Genomic DNA, 25403 nt, shown 5'->3' on the forward strand with positions numbered 1-25403 from the left:
TGTTTGGACAATGCCGCCTCTTTTTGGCTGGAGCCTGGAGCAGTTATGGTCTGGAAAGCTCAGGAACCACCTGTTCCGTAGTCTGGCACTCCCGGTCACACAACAACGTGTCGTACATTCTGTGCCTCTTCCTGTTCTGCCTGGTCTTACCTCTGCTCATCATGATATTTAGCTATGGACACATTGTCAAAGTAATCCGGGGGGTAAGTTTACTTTTGTTTGCTTAACTTTAATAACTTACCTTACATTTTGCTTACAGTACATTGTGAAAGGAAGTGACAAAAACAATATGAAAATACTGATATTCTGCAACCTGTTGTTTTATTAGGGGTTTTTTTTCTACATTTTGAGGCATAATTGAGCACAAATCTTGTACAAACATGAACACATGAATGAATCAACGTTCAAATCATAAGAAAGTTTCCTTATTTAGCTGCTCTGTTTCTTTTCATAAGGTTTTACATCAGGTTGCATGCCGTTATTTTGGGACCCATATGGTCCTCTCCCTCCTTCCTTGTGGCACTTTACCCCATGTCTATTTGTTATTTTGTTTATTTAAGTTAGCATAGTTATGCTTAAATATTTAGACCATGTTCCATTATTCAAAGGGTCTGTCCCAGAGAGCCTGTGGTGGGCAGGTCAACCAGACAGCAATAGCCTCTGTTAGGCCTTCCAATAAGGAAAGGTTGTATTGGTCACCAGGTCTGACTGGCCTTCCAACTATCCTGTGCAGGGCATATGGCTGCATGCTGGGAAGAACTGGAAGGCAATTGTCCAGGGGGCTGATCTTTACTGTGCAAACATTTAATTTACTCTGCTGAATCAATCGGTTCAGTGTTGATGACCAAACTAATGCTTTGCTGTGGTAAGTGTGAAAAGTTTATTTTACTGCTTATGAGCATTTTATATTGTTGTGATGTTTTTAGTGGATTGTCAAAGTGCTGCACAGTTATACCGCTGTGTTGTTATATTGCTATACTTATATGCAGCCATAATGTGGTACAGTTGCACTGTCAGATGGATTTGCTGTTATGTTCTTTGGTGCTCAGGTTTTTGCTGTTGTGGCTGAGGTGTCATGTTGTGATGCTGTGTCAGTTCACTAATGGAAGTTGGTGACTAGATACTTATACCCCTTTTACACCAAACAAATAACCTGGGTTATTGCCAGGTCGATCAGGGTTGAGGCTCTGTGTGAACGGCTCCCAAAAAAATAACCTGGGTCGATTTACCGGGCAATCTTACTCGGGTTGAGAGCAGGGTTGAAAACGGTTGTTCCCGTGTCATGCGGCAGTGTGAACGGGTGCTACCCGGATTATTTGACCCGGCTATATTCTGCTATTAGCTGATTGGAGCTTCTGGGGCGCTGGCAGATGATGTCATTTGTCAGGGCCCTGCAGAGAGACGCACACTCAGCCATTACTTGCATGCCAAACCTGCACATAGCCTGCACCACAGCCTGACCAATTCCCACAAAACGCAGGCTGATACACAGGCAGCCACAGTCAGAATTGCAGCCTGCACCACAGCTTGACCAGCAGCTACAAACGCAGGCTGATACACAGCCATAACAGCAGCCTGAGCCACACCCTGTTACTACAGCAGCATGTGTGCTGCCACGAACTGGACCGATGCCGATATCAGAGCTACTGCTCATCAGGGCAGAGGAAGAAATTAAGCACCAGATGACCGGCACAGTGAAAGATGCAGTAGTGTACCACAATATAGCCCAGATGCTGGAGTCCCGAGGGATAAAACTCACGTAGCAGCAAGTGGCAAATAAATTGAAGGCCTTGCGTAAGCAGTTCACTAAAGTGCACGATCATAACCGCAACAACAGTGGTGCAGGCCGCAAGGAATGGGTGCATTACCAATTGTGCTACAGCGCTTTTGGAAATAAAGCGCTTTCAACCCCATAGCACTGTCCTCCTCAATTGCGCCATCCTGCACCAGCCAGCAAGAGGACAGTCAAGAGGTACCGGCTACACAGGTTACCATGCCGTCCTCGCAAAGCAGACCAACATCACTGCTCCTACTGACCGATGAGCCTGGAGAAGGTAGTGGGATGGATTCATCTGTGAATGCTGACAGGATGGATTCATCTGTGAATGCTGACAGTATGGCTTCCACCATAGATGAGGTAGTTGAGACAAGCTCAGAGACTGCGCCCCCTAAAAAGACCCCTCCGCTACGCGCTAATAGTATTTTAAAAAATAAAAACACATCACACACACACACACACTACATTCACTTAAATCCAAATGGTAACTGTTGCAGAGTGCTGCTAGCGTGCAGGTAGATAGAAGGCCACAAGCACATGTACATAAACACCACTGCTATCTTTACGTCGGCTCAGTGCATATTATATATTTTTTTTTGTTTCTCCCCTTTGCAGTCTACAATGTGCCACCCAAAAAGAAGAAGCTCAACAGGTCGGAGCAAGCGGCTAGAGCGATGACTTCTGTGATCGTGGAGCATCTCCACGAATTGAATGCCGATATTTAGAGGCAGGAGGATGCTAGATTGGATCGGTTTCTAGAGTCCGAAAGGCAAATGCAGCAGTCATTTATGAGGCAATTAATGGATATGCAGGAGAGACAGATGTCTTTTTTTGAGCGCACATTTGCTCGTGGTTTTCCCAACCAAACACAGGCATTACCACAGGCCCTAGTGTACCCAGAACACAGATTTGGGCAGTGCAATATGGGGCCCAATTATTACAACACTAGCACTAACCCTAACACAACACAAACAAACCAAGAGTCACCACAGTATACAGTGTATAGGCAAATGCCGCAAACATGGCCGGAACATTTGCTATTTTAGTTTTGTTTTTTATATTGTGTGGCTAAAATTATAATGTTTTTTGGGTGAAGGCACTTTTCATTTTTTTTATTCATTCTTTATTTTCTTAATTTTCAAAGCACAAGACATACTTTTGCAGCAAAAAAGAATCAATACAAAACACAGTATTGTACATGAAAAAGCACAATAATACAGATCCATACTTAGACATACAAAAACCAGAAACCAAAACTAAAATAATTTAGTAAAGTCTAAAGTATAGCGTACTTCACTATAAAATAATCAGAAAAATAAGGAAAAGAAAAAAGATGGGGAAGAAAAATAATAGAGAGGGAAAGATAAAGAGGGGGACGAGGGGGAGGGAGAGGGCAAATATACACTGGATGTACCGAACTCTAAACCAGAACACCAGAAATATTTAGAAATTAAGGTTGTGGAATGAGGGCTGCATATGAGGCTGAGGATTTAAAATCAATCCAGCTGGACCACATAGCAATAAACTCAGAATGTTTCTCAGGGGCTGAGTAAAGGACATCATCCATGGTCATGTAAAAGTCAAGGCGTTGACAACAATCCCACACTGTCGGAGGGATCCGAGAGCGCCAGCGAACTGGGAGTACCGCCCTAGTAGCATTATTAATATGTCGAAGAAGGGACTTTTTATAAAGAGAAATCGGGTCAGATGTATGGGAGAGCAGCCAGAAGTCCGGACCAGATGATACAGAGTAACCTAATATCTCCGAAGCCAAGGCTATTATCCCTACCCAAAAGGGGACAATTAGTGAACAATCCCACCAGATGTGCATCATCGTATCTGTTTCCCCAAAACATCTCCAGCAGACAGGGGACACCGTGGGATAGCATTTATGGAGAATGACCGGGCAGCGGTACCATCTTGTCATTACCTTATACTGCGTTTCCAAAATCTCCAAACTATTGGAACACATACTAGTAACTTGGAACACTTTATCCCAATTAATATGTATGTCTTTTTTAATAAAGTCTCTATCCCAGGCCTTTACAAAAAGAGGGTCATCTTCAAACATGTTATGTAATAAAATCTTGTATATACCCGAAATTATATGTGTGGGAGACTGCCGTTGCGAACACATAGATTCAAAGGGTGTCATATCTCTAGCAAATACTGAAGGGCCCCCAAGAGAAGAGGCAAAATGTCTAATCTGAATGTAGGCCCAGAGACTTTGGTTTGTAAGAGAAGTATTGTTACAAAAATCTGAAAAAGTTATATATTGACCATTGGACACAAGGTGGCCTGCCCTAGAAATCCCTGCATCAGACCATGTGGAGGAAAACCGCCCTGAGGTCCCGGGAGGGAAAAGGGGATTATAAAGGATAGGAGTAAGAGGAGATATTACTGAAGAAATCCCAGATTTAGCACGCAATTTTTTCCATATTTCCAATGTAGGGCCAACTATTGGGTGTGAGGAACGAGCAATTTTAGAGCACCACGGCAAAGTGCTCAAGTGAAGATTGGATGATTCCACCTCCAGTTCCACCCATTGCTTACCCACTGTGCCCCGAGTCCAGTCCAGAACTCTACCGAGTATAATGGCCTGATGGTATGTGGATATCATTGGCAATTGTTGGCCTCCCCTGCATTTCCCGCTAAAAAGCACTTCATGTTTAAATCTGGGCTTTCTACCCCCCCAGACAAATTTTCGGATGAGGGTATGTGCTTCCGACAAGAAGCTAGAGGGTAAGGCAATCGGTGTAGTCTGCAGTAGATATTTAGATGGCCCAGCCACGAAAACCCCTGCATACCCCACCGATCCAATTCCTTACGAATGGAGCTAAGCAATGGTGTATGGTTAAGGGCAAACAAGTCACATATACGTCTAGGGATACAGATGCCTAAATACTTAAGAAAAGAAGCCTGCCATTTAAAGGGGAAGGAGGCACTAAGTGCAGACACTGTCTCAACCGAAGCGGTGACATTTAAGGCAACAGATTTACTATAATTAATCTTAAAATTAGAGAGATCCCCAAAACGCTGGAATTCTCTCATTAAGTTAGGGAGAGAGATAACTGGATTAGTTAATATCGCTAGCAGGTCATCCGCAAAGAGGGCAAGGCGATAGTCTTGTGAACCCACTTTAAGGCCAGTTATATTAGGGTTTGCTCTAATTGCCCTTGCCAGGGCTTCCATGCACAGTACAAAAAACCAAGGGAGAGAGCGGACAGCCCTGACGAGTACCATTCGATATATGGACTGGAGCCGACAAAATCCCATTCACTCTTATCTGGGCCGAAGGGGCCCTATAAAGAGCCAGGATTTTTGAAAGGAAGACTTCACGCAAACCTAAGCGCTGCAACACCCCTGTCATGAAGCCCCAATCCACCCGGTCGAATGCCTTCTCAGCATCAGTGGAGAGAAGCATCATGAGAATGTCAGAGGAGACTGCATGGTGTATCAGGTCAAGGACCTTGGTGGTATTGTCTTTCGCCTCTCTACCTGGGATGATAGACGGAAGAAGAGGCTTAAGCCGATTGGCTATGAGCTTCGCATAAAGCTTAACGTCTACATTTAGAAGAGATATCGGACGATAACTCGCCGGTAATGTTGGATCCTTGCCCTCCTTAGGGACGACCGTAATGTGTGCTGCAAGCAATTGACAGGAAAAAGGGGTATGCGCTGAAACAGCATTACAGGCCCTTAACAAAAGCGGCAAGAGAATGTCTTGATACGCCTTGTAGTAAGACAACGTGAAGCCATCAGGTCCGGGACTCTTACCAGAAGGGGAGGACTTAATAGCAGCAGATAATTCGTCTTCTGTAAAAGGGGAATCCAGAGCCTTTGTCACCGCCTCGGGGAGAGTAGAAAAAACTATTTCTTCTAGATACCTCTGAATCTGCGATACCCGAGCTGTATGATCTAAATTCACATTATCCGGACCTAGGTTATATAGGGTAGAGTAGAAAGACTGAAAGACTGCTGCAATATCTTTGTCTGTATGACAAAGTTTGCCCATATGATCCTTGATACATTGGAGATAAGTCAGGGATCTCTGAGCTCTAAGAGCCCTAGCCAACATTTTGCCTGGTTTGTTCCCCCAACGATAGTACTTATGGCGACATCTTCGAAACTCTCTCCTAGCCCCTTCATATAGTAAATTGTTAAGAGCATCTCTAGCCTTTTGAAGTTCTACAAATATATCAGAGGCCATAGTATTTTTATGGGTAAGTTCGAGCATCCGGATTTTGGATAACAAAGCATCCCTGCTTTCAGTTTTCTTTTTTTTAAGATAGGACCCTAACTGAATACATTTACCTCTGACCACACATTTGTGAGCTTCCCAGATTTAGACGGGTGAAACATCATCCGTGAGATTATGAGAAATGTACTCTCTCAGGGTTTCCCCAATTTGATCCTTACAGTATGAATCACGAAGGAATTGTTAATTGAGCTTCCATTACCACTGGCGTGGGGGAGGATCGCGAAGGTACAAAGTTAGAGATATTGGGGCGTGGTCAGAACCGGAAATCTGCCCAATAGTGGCATCTGCAAGAAGCTCTAAGTGGGAATGGTCTACACAAATATAGTCAATGCGGGAATAAGAATTATGTGGGGAAGAATAAAAGGTGTAATCCCTCTCTGCTGGGTGTAAGAGTCCCCAGGTATCTACCAATTGGAAATCATGCAATGTCAGTCTAAATTTCTTAGTCTCTTTAATAGAGGTACGCAGAGAACCAGAAGTGGTATCAAGAGAAGGCTCCAAGGCCCAATTAAAATCTCCACCGACCACTCGGATGCCCTCCAACTGGTCCTCTATCGATTCTAACGACTTACGTAGAAAGCCAGACTGACCCCTGTTGGGTACATATAAATTTACCAGGGAATATTTTTGGTTGGCTATGGTAACCTTAACTAATAAACCCCTACCATCTCCAATATGCACAACTGAGATATCAGAAAGCACTAGATGTTTAGAAAACAAGATGGCCACCCCTCTAGCCTTGGCTTCGGAGATATCATTAAAGTACCCCACTGGAAAATAACGAGAGCGTAAAGACGGGGCCACACCTTTCTTAAAATGCGTCTCCTGGAGAAAAGCTATATCTACCTTATCCATTTGCAACGTATGTTAAAGACTGGATCGTTTCTCCGGTATATTAAGACCCTTTACATTGTTAGAAAAAATAGATAACTTAGCCATATTTAAAGTGTGTGGGTGAGCGTCTTGAATGTTGCGTACATAAATCAAATACCTGCATACAGATAGTGTCTATCAGCAAAACAATTACGAGGGAGAAAGAGACACAAAAGGGAAGGAAGGAAAAAAGGAAATGAGGAAAAAACAAAAAAAACACAGAACAAATCATAAAAAACAAAGGGCATGTTAGCAATCTCAATTCAAAACTGAAAATGAAAATAGCATAAAAATGAAACTCCTTAATAAAGGCCATGAAAGCCCCTAAGGGGTCCATGGACATTGTATACACAACGGAGTAGGGGGAAATAGGAGGGTAGTAATGAACATGACACCCCAAATAGGTCCAAAAAAAACAAAAACAAATGGGACCTATCTAAATTAATAGAAAAACAAATAGTCGCCTAGAACAAAAAAATATGTAAGATCAATAGAAAGACATTTAGCTAGTAGATTAGAGATAGCCATGAAAAAGATCAAGCTAAACAGAAGAACTGCTCAAGGCCTATTGGGACCTATGTAAACAAATAACAGGATCTCAAATAGATGTACATATAACAGCAACTAGCATCCTATAATGTATAGGAAAAGAGCATATATCAACGAGAAGTCCACAAAAAGGCAATGAGTACACAAAGGGAGATTACGGATAATCATAACTTTCCTGATCAAGTAGTTTCCTCGCTCTCAGCTGCAGGATCTCTTCCCGGTCTACGTCTGAACCTCGAGATTGCTGCCAGGTCTCCCTACGAGATGACAAGGGAACGCTGGTATTCAATAAATCCAGCCAGTTAGGGACCGAAACAGTAGGCAGACCAAGAGAAGAACAGAATTGGGGCAGTTGAGCAGATTCTCGAAGAATATGAAGCTTCCCCTCATGCATCACTTGTATACTTAGCGGAAAGCCCCAGCGGAATTTAATGTCCCGCTTGTGTAATTCCTCTGTGAGTGGGTGGAGGAGGCGCCTCTGATGAAGCGTTGACCACGAGAGGTCCTGGAAAATCTGTACTGAACATCCATTGAAGTCGATCTCTTTAGTTTGTCTGGCTTGTCGTAGAATTTGCTCCTTCACCGTATAGTAGTGCAGTCGACATATAATGTCTCTGGGTTTTTCAGAGGGCATACCCTTAGGGCGCAAAGCCCTATGAGCTTGGTCAAATTGGATCCTAGTATCCAGGTCAACATGCAGAAGTTCATTAAATATTTTAGTGAGAGCATCTTCAATTCCCGACTGGGTAATATCTTCGGGGACCCCACGGATCCACAAATTGTTACGTCTACCCCTGTTGTCAACATCATCCAGTCTACGCTGCATTTCCAACAATATACGAGAGTGGCGAGAGAGCAAAATGTTGCAGTCGCCAAGCTGGGTATCGACAGAATCCACGTGATCTTCCAAGGAAACCACTCTCTCTGCTACGTGAGTGAGGTCCGAACGGATGGAGGAGATGTGAGTCTGGACTGTTTCCTGAATTCTTTGTTCCAATAAGTGTAGATCCTGTTGAATATCCTGTCGAGTCGGCAAGGACCGTATATGTTGCAGAATCTCCCCAATATCGGACGAATTAGCAGGAACAGGTGGAGTAAGATGGGGTGAATGAGACTGCGGGGTAGAGCCTCCATCAGAGCTCCCTGAAGCCATATGTGGAGAGGTAGGACCTGGAGGAGTACCAGTCGCTGATGTGGAAACGCCAAATAGAGTATGGAACGCAGTGTTAGGTGGAGGTTTAACTGGAGTGGCAGCAGGGCGTTTAGCAATACTGCGTCTCCCCATGAGGGAACATATCAGAGCAAATTGACGTAGTAAGGAAAGGATGGATAACTAGGCATAGCAGAAAATGGGTGTCATATTACACTTTCCCCTCACTGCCTTATATTTATATCATGGCTAAGGCTGTCAGGACATGCATTTGAAGGCTTAGTGTCCACTGAGTGCAGGGAGGACACAGATCTTACACAGAAGAAAGCTCCTCCAAGGAAAGATAATAATGAGTGTCTTATTTGCCTTATCCCTGTAAGAGGCAAGCCAGTAACATCAGGAGCCAGTATAGGGCAAAGCAGGCTGGTCAGAGACACAGGCAGGACAGTAGGACAGCCTGGTCAACCCTCGGATGCACTCCCCCTCCACTCCTTGCCTTATCCAGAGACCTCTATGGGAGAAGGGAGGCCTCAAGATGGCGCCTCCCGCGATTCACGGCAACAAGCGCAGACGCCTCCACCCGGGCCCAGGAGGGTATGTGGAGTCTCACCCGGGGTCCCAGCAAGGCTGAGCAGGCCTGCAGAGCGGTGAGAAGTAAACACAGGCCTGGGAAGCGGCGGCAGAGTCCAAAATTTATCCCGCGGCTTCTGGAGGTAAGGTAGGCCGCGGGGTCTCCGGAGCCACAATTCTGCCCACGGAGCTCGGACGGAAGGAGAGCAGACCCACAAGGGACCAGGTAGGGGCAGAGGACCCTCAGAACCAACGGGGTCTGTATATTAGAGGGACTGTCCCGGGAGCAGTGCAGGAACACGTCCGATCTGCCTGACAGCTAGGCCACGCCCCCACTACATTTTTTATCACTTTTACAGTGTATTGTTTTGACTGCAGGGATAAGGCACTTTTCTTTTATACTGGGCATATGATGCTTGACATATGTTTACACTGGTCACTATATATGTATTCACATGGTGGTCAAGTAGGTTTCAGAAATGTCATGTATTTTACAGCACAATATGATGACAAATACTTTTAATTTGAGATTGGGCGGCTATATAATCTGTTAGCTATGGGTAAAATAAAATATTGTCCGTTTATTCAAATAAATGGATGGACCAGTGGTGAAGGTGTTTACAAAATAGTTAAAGAATATCGAGCCTTCCCCCCAAATGTTGTTGTGCAGCCAAAATGTTATGGCATATCTGAGCCCCATAGGATAATTTGAGAGAGGGCACAAAGATGCCAGTCCACTATGTTCAATAGCTATTAGGGTGAATGGTTACAGCTTATATGATGACTCTTGCTCATATTATATCTACTTTTATTCACAGTTGTGCAGGATCAACCTAACAACAGCCCAGAGGAGAGAACACCACTTATTATTTATGATTCTATGCATGATCACTTGCTATCTATTCTGCTGGATGCCTTATGGATTAGTCTCTTTGATTACAACATTTGGACAACCTGGAATAATCTCTCCCACAATTAGCATCATACCATCAATTCTGGCCAAGAGCAGCACCTTTATTAATCCTCTCATTTATATATTTATGAATAGACAGGTAAGGTTTCAACAAATATTTATATCTGCCACGGGTACGTGGGCACCTTGCTGCATTTTCAAACAGTCGTTTGTATTGGAAGCTCTTTGAAGGTAACTTAAGGTGCACAAAATTACCTGCAATACAGTTCCCATGCCCAGTGCAATGTGCAAAACAGTTTACGCTATAGCATGGAGACCACGAGCGTGAGGTCACCTTTCATAGTAAAAATCAGCCCATTGCTGGTCACTGATGGGCTGGTGTCTCAATGAAACGTGCAAAAAACAGAATCCCCTACCCTTCTCCCGGAGGATACACTCTGGGCTGTAGTTCACACAGTAGTTATGAAGACTGGAAACATTACAGTTGTGACTTTCCACCCCAGTGGTCCCACTATAATAGTCAGTGGTTCTGTCCATTATAGCAAAATATTAAAATTACAGACACACACATTTAAAATAAAATTCACAGTTCAAGAAACAGTTCACATTGGTCAGTGAATTCATTTTTCTTTTTTTGTATTTTTCCCATTTGAATAAAAAAAAAAATATAAGAATATTCTATTTTTTTTTATTTGGATTACAGTGACTTGCTTATCTGTAAGGCAATCATTTTATGCAGTGGTTCTTGGCAGAATCAGAGGGACACAAGCACAGTCGCATAATTGTCAGAGCTGAGAAAATAATTTCTCTCTTAATTATCTTCAGCCCTGACACAGTGCAGACCTACCTCTAGCACTATGGACGGTATCCAGTTAGCCCCGAACATTGTTCGGGCACTAATGGATCCCCGCGATTGGCAAAAAACAGGGATTTTTCGCTGATTATTCCCATTTTTCGCCTGTGTTTTTTTACACCCTATCCTATTATTTTGAATGAAATATTAGGATATATCTCCCGAAAACACATAGGGTCCGCGATAAGCTCGCAGACCTATGTGTTTTTGCCTTTTTTGGAGTGAAAAAACGGCACTTATCGTGGATAATTTTTTGGGACACATCAGTTCCCGAAAAATATCCATGATAAGTGCCGGCATAGGGCGGCACTTCGGGGCTAATAGGATAGCCCCGTCGCGATCCATTAGCAGCACTACTTTAGTGTCTCTAATTGGATACCCCTCTATGGGTTATATTTACTAAAGTGCGGGTTTTTAGAAATGGAGATGTTATCAATAGCAACCAATCAGATTCTACTTAACATTTATATAGCACCTTCTAGAAGACAATAACTAGAATCTGATTGGTTGCTATGGGCAACATTTCCACTTCTAAAAACCTGCACTCTAGTAAATTTACCCCTAGGAATAGCCCCCCACAGTCTGTTATTTGACTGCCAAGAACGCGAGGGATATAATGACAGTCTAGGCATAATCTTGTCCTGGGTAACTATTACTGCGTCTGCACCAATTACATTTAGTTGAGCAGTATACAATGCATGTGATTAGCGCACACAGTATAACAAAGTGAAAAATGAATATTTTCACTTACTTTTGTAGAAATATATCGGGGTCATTCATTACAATGGCAATACAGAAGATTTCATGGATAACCCCTGCTTACCTTTGAGTACTGATCTGGCCCGGAATTTCCATACAATAATATGGGGACCTAAATTCATCAAGCTTCAAAAATACAAAATTTTCTGAGTTTGCCACCAGTAACCTATGCAGTCTTCAGATGGTGTTTGTTCCCAGACCCCCATATCTTTCCTATGGGATGGAGGTCTGGGTTGTGAAAAGGGATCCTTTCAGATGCCTCCTCCCCGTTCGGCTCTCTCTGCTGGACATAGGGATCTTTGTGCGCATGCATAAATCCCAGTTCACGCATGCGGACTAGCTTAGCCTGTGCAGACTCAGCAGTGTTAAGTTTCACTACTACCAAAGTAGCAGTGATAGGGAACACAGAGACAGCTGATCTTTGGATCAACTGTCTCCGCACCAGAGCAGAATTTAATTGTTCCGCTGTATTAGTATCCACTACTGCTACTTGCAGCGAGTTGGATCCTAAGGGCCCCATTTACCAGCAATACATAACCCCTTTAGCACTGGCTCCCCTTTAGCACTCTCTTGGAGTAATCCTGGACTCCTCCCTCTCCTTCAAACCACAAATTCAGCACCTCTCACAGTCCTGCCATTTCCATCTCAAAAATATTTCCAAGATTAGACCCTTTCTCACCCAGGATGCTACTAAAACCCTCATCCACTCACTCATCATCTCCAGATTAGACTACTGTAACCTCCTCCTATCTGGCCTCCCTGACTCCCACCTCTCTCTACTCCAATCTGTCCTCAATGATGCTGCTCGGCTCATCTTCCTCTCCAAACGTTCTACCTCTGCCTCCCCTCTCCTACAAGTCCTACACTGGATCCCCTTCCCCTTCAGAACCCAATTCAAGATTCTTAGGAGTAAATTTACTAAGATTCGAGATTGGTCGAGATGACAATCTCGGGTGAGTTTAGGCATGTTTTTCATCTCGCAAATTTACTATAGGCAAACTCTGGTGAGTTTGGGAGAGAGTTCTCTCTTTTCACTTGTAAAACTCGGGTGAGATCGCAAACTCTAATCTTATCACCATCGGGTAAACTCGGAAGTACTTTTCACCTAAAATATACTGCTTGCAAATTTACCAAGAATCGAGATGACAATCTCGGGTGAGATGACAGCAAACTCTACCAAATTGAAGTTGTAAACACTCACCTCCGGAGCTGCGAGTTTGCCAGAAACATACACAGATCAGTGTAATTTGTGTATGCTTCTGCCTGTAAATATTAAAAATAGGGTTAATTTGTTTTTTAAAATGACGTAGGGTCCCCCCCCAAAAGCATAACCAGCCCCGGAATGGTCAGCGAGTTCTGGTTTCTAAAATAACGGTGAACAAAACGAGTAGGGTTCCACCGTAATTTAGGAACCAGCACCAGGCTGCAAGGCCAGTTCTGGTTTTAAATATAGGGGGAAAAAATTGCCTAGGGGTCCACCTAAATTTAAAACCAGCACCGGACCCAAACCGACCGGGGTGTAATGCCACAGCCAGGAGACTGTAACACCGGGGCTCCATGGCCAAAGCATTAACACCCCAAGCCGGTCAGGCCAAGCCGGGGATCTAATGGGAGGTGGGGACCCCCCAAGTAGGGGTCCCCCTTCTCCAGAAACCATAAGCTTTGTCTGAAGCCTGGGGCTCTTTTCCGCACCCCTGGGCTATGGGTACAGGGGTAATAAAGTGTTAAATAGCAGTGAACTATTGTATTTTACAGTGGAACTACTGGTGCCAGCATGCCTGCCCTTTGGCACTTGTGGAACTACAAGTGCCAGCAGGCGGCCGGCACCCATTCCTCCACTGAAATAGTTAAATAATGACACAACACACACACTGTATACAGTAAAATTTTATTACATACCTACCTATCCCATTCACACATACTTACCTGCTGCCAGATGTTCACGTCCACTTGTCCCATGTAGAAATTCCATTTGCAAAAACGATCCTATACTCCCCTCCATCCTCGTGCTGATCTCCGTAGCATCCAGGTGGTCTTTGCAAAAAAACAAACCGGCACCCGATCCATATACTTACCATTGGTGGTGTATGTGTGTGACCAAATACACTGCTAACCGTCTCCCGACAAATCAGTGAGAACTGTCAGGAGACGCCAGCCAATCAGCGGCCGCTAACTGTAGAACGGATGCTGATAGGCCCCGGCTCCTGACTCACTGACCAGCCCACGTAGGAACTGTCGGGAGCCAGAGCCAATCAGCATCCGCTCTACAGTTAGCAGCCGCTGTTTGGCTGGTGGCTCCTGACAGTTCTTGCTGATCAGTAGGGAGCTGGTTAGCGGTGTATGTGGTCACACACATATACCGCTAGTGGTAAGTATATGGATCGGGTGCCGGTTTTTTTTTTTTTTTTTGCAAAGACCCCCTGGATGCTACGGAGACCAGCGCGAGGATGGAGGTGAGTATAGGATCTTTTGCAGGTACATCCAAACGGATTTCTACATGGGACAAGTGGACGTGAACATCTGGCAGCAGGTAAGTATGTGTGAATGGGATAGGTAGGTATGTAAGACAATGTTACTGTATACGGTGTGTGTGTTGTGTCTTTATATGACTGTTTATTTTACAGTGGAGGTACGGGTGTCGGCCGAGTGCTGGCACTTATAGTCCAACAAGTGCCAAAGGGCAGGCATGCTGGCACCTGTGGTTCCACTATAAAATACAATAGTTTACTACTATTTAACACTTTATTACCCCTGTACCCACAGCCCAGGGGTGCGGGGAAGAGCCACGGCCTTCAGACCACGCCTGGGGTTTTGGGAGAGGGGGGGGAACCCTACTTGGGGGGGTCCCCACCTCCCTTGAGATCCCCAGCTTGGCCTGACCGGTTTGGGGTGTTAATGCTTTGGCCATGGAGCCCCGGTGATAGGGTCTCCTGGCTGTGGCATTACACCCTAGTCGGTTTGGGCCCGGTGCTGGTTTTAAATATAGGGGGACCCCTACGCAATTTTCTCCCCCCTATATTTAAAACCAGGACTGGCCCTGCAGCCAGATGCTGGTTCCTAAATTACGGTGGAACCCTACTCGTTTTGTTCCCCAAAATTTAAGGAACCAGCACTGGCTGACCAGTCCAGGGCTGGTCATGCTTTTTTTTTTGGGGGGGGGGGCGCCCCAACGTAATTTTTTTTTAAACATTTAACCCATTTATTACAGGTACAACACACAAGCAGCCTTCACATATCTCACTGATATGTGCAGGCTGCTTGCTCGGGAGAGTTTTGCAGTGAGAAAACACTGCAATCTCGGGTGAGTAATCTCATCTAAACTTGCTACTCAGGGGAGATATCTCGATCTGCTTCACCGTCGGAAATCTCACTTTCACCTAAACTCACTTATTAGTAAATTTGAGAGATGAAAAAAAGGAAAATCACCCAAGATTCGGTGAAGCAAAACGAGATAAAAATAAACAAAACTCGACCAAACTCGATTCTTAGTAAATTTACCCCTTACACTCCCAAAGTCCTCACCCATTCCTCTCCCATTTACATTTCTGAACTCATCCCCTTCACATTCCCGTCCGCCCTCTTCGCTAAACAAATGTATGCCGCCTCTTCTGCCATCTGATTACTTCCTCCCACTCCCGCCTCCAAGATTTTGTGCATGCTGCTCCCTACCTCTGGAACTCTCTCCCTCTCCCCATCAGCCTCCACCTCTCTACAAATCTTCAAACAGGCTCTCAAGCCCCACTACTTCATCAAGGCCTTCCAGCTGTCATCCTAACCCGCTGCTACATGCTCCTTCCTCCCTGTCTACCCCATCTGTGTCATGCCTGTTTGTCTGCCCCTCCCCGTTAGAATGTAAGCTCTCACGAGCAGGGCCCTCTAACCTCTTGTGCTTCTCCTTGCTTATACTTTAATCTACTCCTCACTCCCCACTAGGGCACCTATCACTTGGTTGCTGTCGCCCTGTTGTTTATTTGAGTCTTATGATCGCTAATGCTGCAATGTATATAAACCTTGTCCTGCATTGTATTGTACTGTAAGTCACTGGTTTCTTCACTTATTTATGTACTTTGTAAGGTGCTGTGGAACACTTGTGGTGCCATATAAATAAAGGATAATAATAATGTTATCCTTTCAGTATTCAACAAAGAGCTGTAATCTAAGATTACTGCTGTTTGTCACTGCATTGCTCTCGCCATCTTTAGAGGGATACATCACTGGGCCTCGCCGAGGTAAGTAATGATGACTACCAGTGGCATATCCGTTTGTATCACTGCAATACTAAATTAAATATGCTGCTGGTATCTAGGTTTGTTGATAAATAAGGCCCTAAATTGGCAGTACTCAGCACTGCTTAATGCATAGAGCCCAGAAACACAATTACTAAAGTGAGAGTTTTTAGAAGTGAGTTTTAGAAGAGATGTTGCCCATAGCAACCAATCAGATTCTAGCTATTATCTTCTAGAAGGTACTAGTTAAATGTTAAGTAGAATCTGATTGGTTGCTATGGGCAACATCTCTTCTAAAACTCACTTCTAAAAACTCTAACTTTAGTAAATTTACCTCTTAGACTTACAGAGACATTAAGATATTTTTTTATGTTAATAAACTGATGAGAATTAATTTGATTAAGTGTTTTATTTAATTAAACTGTATTTGAAAATGTTTTGCCCTTTGAGTATAATGGACAGTGGCCTTTACTACTGTGGTTGCAAAGTTTACACTCTCAGGGATCCCAATCTTTGTAATTGTTCTGGGACCAATGGGGTGGGAAGAGCCCCAAAGTACCTGGACGTGGTGGGGTCATGCTTTTTTTGGTGACTTCCGCATAGAAACGCAAGCCTTGCTCTGGCCTCCCTGTAATAGAGGACACCAGCCCTGATTGTCCAGCACTGGGGATAGTTGGAGATTGATCAAGCAGCATTTTAGTTTAAAAACTAAATTTTATTCCAATAAAAGTTGTTAATGAAGGGGTAGAATTTTGTAATTTGATATGATGTGATGACACTTTTCCACATGCTCCTCAGAGCCATAGGGCAACATTCCTCTCTGCCTTGGATCCGGCTCCAGAATATAGGATGTCATGAATGTCACAGTGAGGGGGACTGGCCGCCAGGACCAGGAAGGAGTATCATAAGGGCACTGCGTGTGGCTCTACAGTCATCGTAGGCACTCTGCAGCATACATGCAGATGCCTGCATCTATTTACAAGCACCAAGCCACAGGCAGGTCTGGAAAAAGACAGTGCTAAGTGATAAACAGATCGCCCGAGCAGTGCGAACACTCTTTGTATGCCGCCTTATCCATGGCGCCGAAGACGGAGCGCACACTACACACTGCACAGCAGCTTGTCTATTTAAGACACAAGCGCCAGGGAGAGAACTGAACCAGCTGCAGAAGTACCAGCTATACTATGGAGTTGACAAGGCATCAATTAGGGTAAAGTAGGGATAGTCTCCTGAGACATTACACTACAGCAGCAGGAATCTCACCACCCCGCAAAAAGAGCTATAACATTATATACCTACGGTACATATCCTTGGAATTAAATTTCCTGTTTTTTAACTTGTTTTACAACTTGTTTATTATACTTTTTTACTTTTAGAAATAGGTTATAAGAGTTTTAAAAAATATATACTGTATATCTTTTTTCATATTGTATTTTTGATGACTGCCATTCCACTAATTACCCAATTTGTCACACACATCTTTTTACACGCATTAAATATACCACATACCTGTATATACATTCTTTCAATCATTTTTTCAACCACTTTGTGACATACTATTATACGTCACACCCTCTAATTCACGGTAAAAACAGAGAGCTTCCCTGTTACCTATACTGGGTAGAACGGGTTTGGAACTTTTGTGCGCACGTCGAAGGCATGCAAGGCCATGCCCCCTGTTGCACACATTTGGGGGATGTAACTGCCCATCATTCTGCCATTTTCATCAGCCCCAGCCTCTCCCGGCACAGTGCATGAAGTTGCTCACAGAGTGCTCCCCCAACTAGCCCCCCAGCCACTGAACACTCTGGCCCGTGGGTGGAACAATGCCCGAAAAGTGGCTGTCCCGCTAAAATTGAGATGGTTGGGAGGTACAGATGTGTCCTCACACATCTAGCCTCAATACGCCACACAGCGTAACTTGCCCGGTGTGAGTGAGCCGCTAGATCCCACGCAACTCTGCTAGCGTTGGGCATCTTTTTTGGCTAAAATGCATCTAAATCGCAATGTGATGTGACTAGGACGCACCAGCAGGCTGTGCTGATTACAGTAATTTGATATGCAGCACATATATTTGTGTGCACCTGAGTCCGTACAGTATATGGGGCACAACAGAACTTGGAATGAAAAAAGCTGTGGCACTTCATATACAGGTTCAGAGACTCAGTCACACATAGATGCACAAGTGTCACATATCAAATTAATGAGCACAGTCTGCTGGTGCATCCTAGTCGCATCACATTGTGACTTAGATGCATTTTCGGCAAAAAAAGACGCCCTGTACTAGCAAAGTCTCACAGGAATTGGTACGCAAATAGGGGCTTTTTACCGTGACTGCAGCAAAGATGTAGAAGGAAACATTTGCATGATCTTTACTTGAGACAGACTGCAAGGGGACATAGGGGTCTATGTACTAAGCAGTGATAAGAGACAGAGTGAAAAGTGATAAGGTGCCAGCCAATCAGCTCCCAACTGCCATCTCACAGGCTGTGTTTGAAAAATGACAGTTGGGAGCTGATTGGCTGGCACCTTATCACTTCCTTATCACTTTTCACTCTGTCTTATCACTGCTTAGTAAATAGACTCCATAATCTGTTATGTTGTGGCAGTAGTACCAGAATATTGTCTCAGAGATACTGTGCTTTGGCTCCTTATGTAGGGAAATCTCTTTATCTCTCTCTCTGAGAGATTGGCTGTGAATGGTCTGTCTCTTAGCCACTTAGTGACCTGTTGCCATAGTATGGCTCACAGCCATAGAAGTGAAGGAACACACGTGAGATCCGGCACTTTCAGGAGATGAGCTAAATGTATACACATACAGCTCTTCTATGTCCGTATAGATTTCACCCAACCCCCCGAGATACTACAGGAGTAGTGGACTGACCGGCGCCTAGGATCCTTACTGGGGAAGAGGACCGACCGGCGCCAGGGAGTAGATAAGCATGTAGTGTGAGTGGGGATGAGTGCGCGTGAGTGAGTGTATGTGTAATAAAATAAAACATTTGGTGTGTGTGTACTGTCATTATTTTATTATTTCCCTTACACGGGGACAGTAGGTACCAGTGGGCCCTTAACCACTTAACTGACAAATTCTTTTTCCAAAAAACGCTCCAAAATTGTCGATTTCTTTTATGATTGAATTAGGTCAAGAACATCATTTTAAAAACTTAACCATCACTATTTTATTTGAAAAAAATATTTTTTTAAAACACAGTGGCCCTGATTCAGAGCCGGACGCTCTGACAGAGCACTCGCTCTGAATCAGGGCCGTCCTTCTCTTTTTTTAGAGCGGCCTCCTGGTCGCTCGCATAGCTGTGGGTGACCACCCACAGCTATAGCGAGCGGCCAGGAAGATGGTCGCGATGGTCTATCAGAGCCGAAAGCACTCCCACTGACATCACTTGTGATGTCAGTGGGGCCGGCCCCAGACGGTAGGCGTTCCCATGGGAACGCCTCCGTCTGGCCAGCCACGCCCCCGGCTGTCACTCACTATCGACAGCACGCCCCCTTTGTAGCGAGACCCATAGCGACGGCTTGTATGGCTGCCAATGGAACTGGTTCCCTTGTATTTATTGATGATGTGACTGCTGACAAAAGCAGCAGAATGAATTCTGAAGTGTTTCGGGCAATATTATATGCTCATATTCAGTCAAATGCTTCAGAACTCATTGGACGGCGCTTCACAGTGCAGATGGACAATGAACCGAAGCATACTGCAAAAGCATGAATACATAGGAAGTGATCTTACAAGTCCGCGCTAATGAGATGTTTCAGGATGACGAGCCTTGTTCACAGACTCCAAACATATTGAAATCAGTCCATATGCAAAAGAACATAGAAAAAAGGACTCTTATATGATAAAGTTCTTATTGAAAGTATAATACACCTTCAGTGCTGAAAACGAATGGCGAGGTGAAACTAGTCCCAATCCACAGTGGAGGTAGATTGTGGGAGAATAGTCAAAACGTCCATAAAGAATACATCCACCCTGTGATCACAACGAATGATGCTTACATGTAAGCTTACATAAATCAGGTATGGTGCACCCACGTAGCGGTTTCTTTAGGGGTCTCCTTTAACAATCATACGTCTGCAGATTCCTCATATAAATAGGATCCACGGCACCCCAAAAATAAAGGGACCAAACCAATCACCACGGATAACTGACACTCCAAAGTTTATTCTAAAAACATAAAACACATAATAAACCTACCCTATGTGCATCAAACAATCCTACAGCGTAAAGATGGTTCCTGGGAATAACGCTAAGGTAGGTAAGTAGATCGCACAGGGTAGGAAAATACAGACACTAGTAGGACGCATTTCGATGCTCTGCGGCGTCTTTATCAACTTTAATGTCACAACGTGCAGCTTGTGTGATTATACGGTCGCCATCTTGTTTAGAATAACTCTTACTGCAAAGTCAACCAAAGAGTTTTTTAAGGCTAAAAAGTGGAATGTTATGCAATGGCCAAGTCAATCCCCTGACCTGAATCCGATTGAGCATGCATTTCACTTGATGAAGACAAAACTGAAGGGAAAATGCCCCAAGAACAGCAGGAACTGAAGACATTTGCAGTAGAGCATCACCAGGGATGAAACCCAGCGTCTGGTGATGCCAATGCGTTCCAGACTTCAGGCTGTAATTGCCGGCAAAGGATTTGCAACAAAGTATTAAAAAGTGAAAGTTAGATTTAGGATTGTTTAGTTTGTCCCATTATTTTTTTCCCCTTAAAAAGTGGGAGGCGCATATAGAAACCGTTGTAATTCCTACACCGTTCACCTGATTTGGATGTAATTACCCTCAAATTAAATCTGAAAGTCTACAGTTAAAAAACATCTTGTTTGTTTCATTTCAAAGCCATTGTGGTGGTGAATAGAGGCCTGGGGATACTCTGGAGGGGAGACCCCGATGGTGAAGCGTCCCACTTGCTGTGGCATTACCTGGCTGCTAGTTGAGCCTGGTGCTGATTCTTAAATACGAGGAGCTCTGCGCAAATTGTTCCCCGTATTTTTAGGACTAGGGCCAGCTCAAAGAGGTCGGTGCTATCTATGTTATTAGGGAGACCCCACTTCATTTTCTTTTTTTCAATTTAATGCCTGTTTTACACTCAGAAGCTGCACAGATCACACTGACCTGTGCATGCTTTTGCTCCATTTACGTTCGTGTTAGCAGACACAATTCTTGGTAAATGCCCGTGTTGTACTCCTGTCTATGGAAAATACTTGCGAGTTTGGTCGATGGTGTATTTACTGCTATTTGTGTTTCACCCCTGTTTTTCTGAGAGATTCGTGTTTTGTCACCTGTGTTTGCCTTTAGTAAATCTCCGTGTTTGAGGCAAACTCGCCCGTGAATGGCATCTCGGCCAAACACAATTCTTAGTAAATTTACCCCCTTTAGTCTCCAAACATCTTTTATATCCCATACTTACTCATCACATACCAACTCATGATAAAAACAAAGACATTGGCCCTCATTCAGAGCCACTCGCAAACAGCAGTACGCTCGTTGTGTTCCGATGTTGACTAACCGTGCATGCATCGGTGTAACACTGCGCATGTGCGTACGGCAGATTGCGAGTTTTTTGGGTCTCGTTCGTCAAATAGCGTACAGGAAGTGACCTGTCAAATGTGATTGACAGAACAGGGCGTTTTTGGGTGTTGACGGGGGTGGAGATGGAAAAACGCAGGCGTGGCGAGGCGTTTTTGGGGCGTACATACATTAGCAGATGCGAGCGTAAAATGTGTTCGGACCGACTCATACGTCACTGGATGATCCTCTTTCCCTTCAAAATGCTCGCACAGCTTAGGGTCTGGATTACTCGACCACATTGGCGATGGCCTTCTCCTCCGTCCCGGGACTCCACGATGTTGTTGCGATTAATCGCGGGTGGTCTGAAAAGCAATTAGTGTTGGATTGAAAACCGGCTTGGTATGTGTTTTGAAATCATTTTTTTTGGATAGCACAAAACCGTACGCAGGTGGAAATCAGAGCTGCTAATGTCAGGATGACACAATCAATTTGCGTACATTTGTGGGGGTTTATTTTGGCCTCAATTTGGTGGTTAGGGCCTATTGTAACAATAATGTCATCATGTTTTAATTTTCTCACCTTTTTATTTTAGCCTGTTGATTTTGCCTCGTTATATGAATTTTTAAACGTTCCTTAAAGAGGCCTTTTTTAAAAAAAATAATTTATTTTTTTTTTGCAAGTTTTTGCCTTTTGGTCCAGGATTAAATGTAACCCATTTGTACAATAATGTCACAATACAATGTCAGTTTTGTGGCGTCAATTTATTGGTCAAACCAAAACTAAATTAATTAAAAATTTGGGGACATATTTTTTTGGCAAAGATGAGTCCCAAAATCAAACAAATTGGCCCAACATAACTGTAGACATAAACGTACAACAAAAAATTAAAAACATTTCACAAGAAAGGAGAGGGAAGTTTTGACCAGAAAGGAATATGAGCCAAGCACAGAAGGAGTGTGGGAAAAGTCGCCATTGCTGTCACCGTTTTTTCACCCGTTTGGATGGGGGAGGGAGGGCGCCAGACCGGGTCCGGGATGTCATCGGGCTGGCCTGTCCAGAGGCAGATGTTGTGGCCTCTGGACTAGGCCCAGGGCTAGGCACATTTGGAGGATTGGCTGATGTTGTGCCAGAGGTGGAGGATCCTGATGTTCCGGCAGGAAGGGAGGTCGGCTCCACCATGTGCTGGCGAACGAGCTGCTCCAGGGCATTGGCGATGCGGATGTTGGCCCTGGTATTTTTCGCCAGGGCCTGACCAATGGTCACGTTGGCCGCAGCATTTTGCTCCAGGGCCTCAGCCACCCGTAGCAGACTGGCGTCCATCCTCTGCAGAATCTCCGTATGGAAATCCGAATTAAAATTGAGTTCTGTGAGGAGGGACACTGCCTGCGAGGGGGATTGCCCTGGACTGGCTTCTGCAGGGTCCTCAGCCGGATGTACTGGTTCCTCCCCTGCCGAGCCAGCAGAAATTCGGCGGCCAAGGCTCCCCTCTGGAGCAGACTCATCCGCCTGTGTCTCTGTTAGGAAAAATGAGAAAAGACTCACATTAGAATCTACATATTGGCCCACTAACATTTCAGAGTTGGTGACATCAAAAGATTTACCTTGGACAACATGAGGAGCCGCAAAGTCTGGCATGTCCGTATCCATGTTGGACACGCCAAACACCTCCACAGGCTGCACACACCCCTGTGCCAGCTCTTCTAAATCCGTCAACTCCAATGACACAGGGGTGGGACCTCCACCTGTCCCCCTTGCATGCCTAGCCCTGTCCGCGAGTTTTTGCTTTAGGCGATATTTGAAGTCGGCCCATCTGTGTGAAAAAATGGAAGCCATTATCCTTTTGTTTAAAATGGTGTTTGTTTTTAGGGGGGGCAAGTGTTTACTTACCGCCGTTTGACATCCCGGGCTAGACGGACATAATCACCCACCCTATTGACAGCAACGGCTACCTCTTCCCACATTCTCCACTTCTGGCTTAGACTCATATTCCTGTCTGCCTGTGGCAGGATGTCCACACACTTCTGAATCAAAACCTCCATCTCCTTTCTTGTGAAATGTGGCTGCCTTTTTTTTTCCCCTGCTTTGGCCGGAATACTGGGCCCAGCAGCCTCTTCCATGTCAGCCTCCTCACCTATTTGTGTAAATATTCAGATTTCTCTTGCCCAATCGTATGTTTCAAATTAATCATTGATACAAAATGCATGAAAGACTTACCGCCTGACTCTTGGGCATTGTTTCCCTGGTCTGTCGCCATGTCTGAGGTCCAAACAAGAAATACACCAGAATTTAAATGTGTTTTCGTGACGTATTTATACATGCGTCCTTATTTTGCGGCCGCATCATTGATTGTGCGTTCCTATGATCCCTCCTTAATTTGTGCGGGAAACCAAACACTATTTATGGCTTGGTGTGTCTCGAGTCGAGGTGGCGTTTTTGGATTGTTGGAGGTTACCTTGGTTGGAGTTTCTTGTTTGCGGATAAAGGAGTTGGCGTTTGGAGTTTATTTTGTTTGATAGATTTGCGTTTTTATTTTCCGTTCTCTTTTTTGGTATATTTTTTTTTTGGCCTCGTTTCTTGATTTGGTAAGTTTTGTGAAGTCTAACTTTGGTTCAATTGGTGTCTCATTGTGTTTCTTTTTGTTTAATTTTTGGATCCATAATTTCTTTTCTTTTAGCTTTTTATTAATTTCGGACCCAAAGACCTTTTGATTTGGAATCTTATATATTTGCTCTTGGTAAGTCCATTTTTTATCTTGTATTTGCGAACTAATTAGCACATTTTTCTCTGTTTGTATAGTGACTTGTATTTGCGAACTAATTAGCGCATTTTTACTACTTACTATTGTGACTTGTATTTGCGACCTAATTAGCGCATTTTTCTCAGTTTGTTTATTAACTTGTATTTGCGAACTAATTAGCGCATTTTTAAATGCTTATTAATCCTGTAAAATTTTTTGTGGTTGCCCTTTCGTTTTTTTGGCTTACATTTCAACCCATTTTGATGTACTGTGTGCAATGTCGTTTTGCTCTTTGGCCAAATGTGTGTTTCGCATATTTTAAGTTTTGTCTAGCACAAAATTTAGAAACATAAATGCAAAGAGTAAAATTTGTCAAATTATTTTTGGGATTAATTTCAGTTTGGACGTATCATGACAATACCCCAGCATGTAAGCAGCAATGGATGGTATCATCAAGCTAAGTTGTTCTTAATTTGCTTTTGGGGTTGGTCCAAAGCCTTACATTCCAATCTTGCCATTTCAGGTTGATCTTGGGCGGATTGTTCTGGCCATGCTCCCGGAAGCTGACCAACCTCAATCTCGTCCCAGGCGTAGGCATCGTAGGCGTGCAAGGCCCCAGATATTTCGAACACGTGTCACCCTTTTTGGAATGCCCGATGATGAGGTTTTAAGACGCTACCGTCTTCCTCCCAAAATCATCATAGACACTCTCTCATTAATAGAGAGTGATCTTGAGCGGCAAATTGACAGTCCAACAGCAATACCACCACTTACGCAAATTATGCGGTGTTACATTTCTGTGCCTCAGGATCATTTCAAACAACGGTGGGAATAGTGGCGGGCATCTCACAATCCTCCTTTTCCCGGATCCTGAGGGCAGTGATGGAGGCACTTTTCAAGCACCTCCATCATTTTATTCAAATGCCTTTGGATATGGGTGCCCTTAGTGTGGCCAAGGCCAATTTTTACCAAATAACTGGCTTCCCACACATCATAGGGGTTGTGGATGGTACTCACATACCACTTCAGCCTCCAGCACGGCTGGAGGCCATATTTCGAAACAGGAAACACTATCACTCCCTGAATGTAATGGTGGTATGTGATGCCTCCCTCCAGATCCTGTCCCTGAATGCTAAATTACCAGGAAGTGCACATGACTCCTTCGTCATCCGGCAATCAGGGATATGGCACAAATTAACCAA

At 44.2% G+C, this 25403-nt stretch overlaps 1 protein-coding gene and 1 pseudogene across 1 annotated transcript in view; both read left to right on the forward strand.

Moving 5' to 3' along the window:
- LOC148534765 (pinopsin-like) overlaps window positions 1-25403 on the forward strand; it is a 43904-nt gene that overhangs the window by 8049 nt on the left and 10452 nt on the right. Inside the window, 3 exon segments of the mRNA XM_088465853.1 lie at window positions 3-28; window positions 30-203; window positions 9999-10232. Of these exon segments, the coding sequence (XP_088321979.1) occupies window positions 3-28; window positions 30-203; window positions 9999-10232 (434 nt within the window).
- LOC148534766 (uncharacterized) lies at window positions 1604-4290 on the forward strand (annotated as a pseudogene).

Source organism: Taudactylus pleione, unplaced genomic scaffold, assembly GCF_031769625.1.
Source record: "Taudactylus pleione unplaced genomic scaffold, aTauple2 ptg000064l, whole genome shotgun sequence".
Lineage (NCBI taxonomy): Eukaryota > Metazoa > Chordata > Amphibia > Anura > Myobatrachidae > Taudactylus > Taudactylus pleione.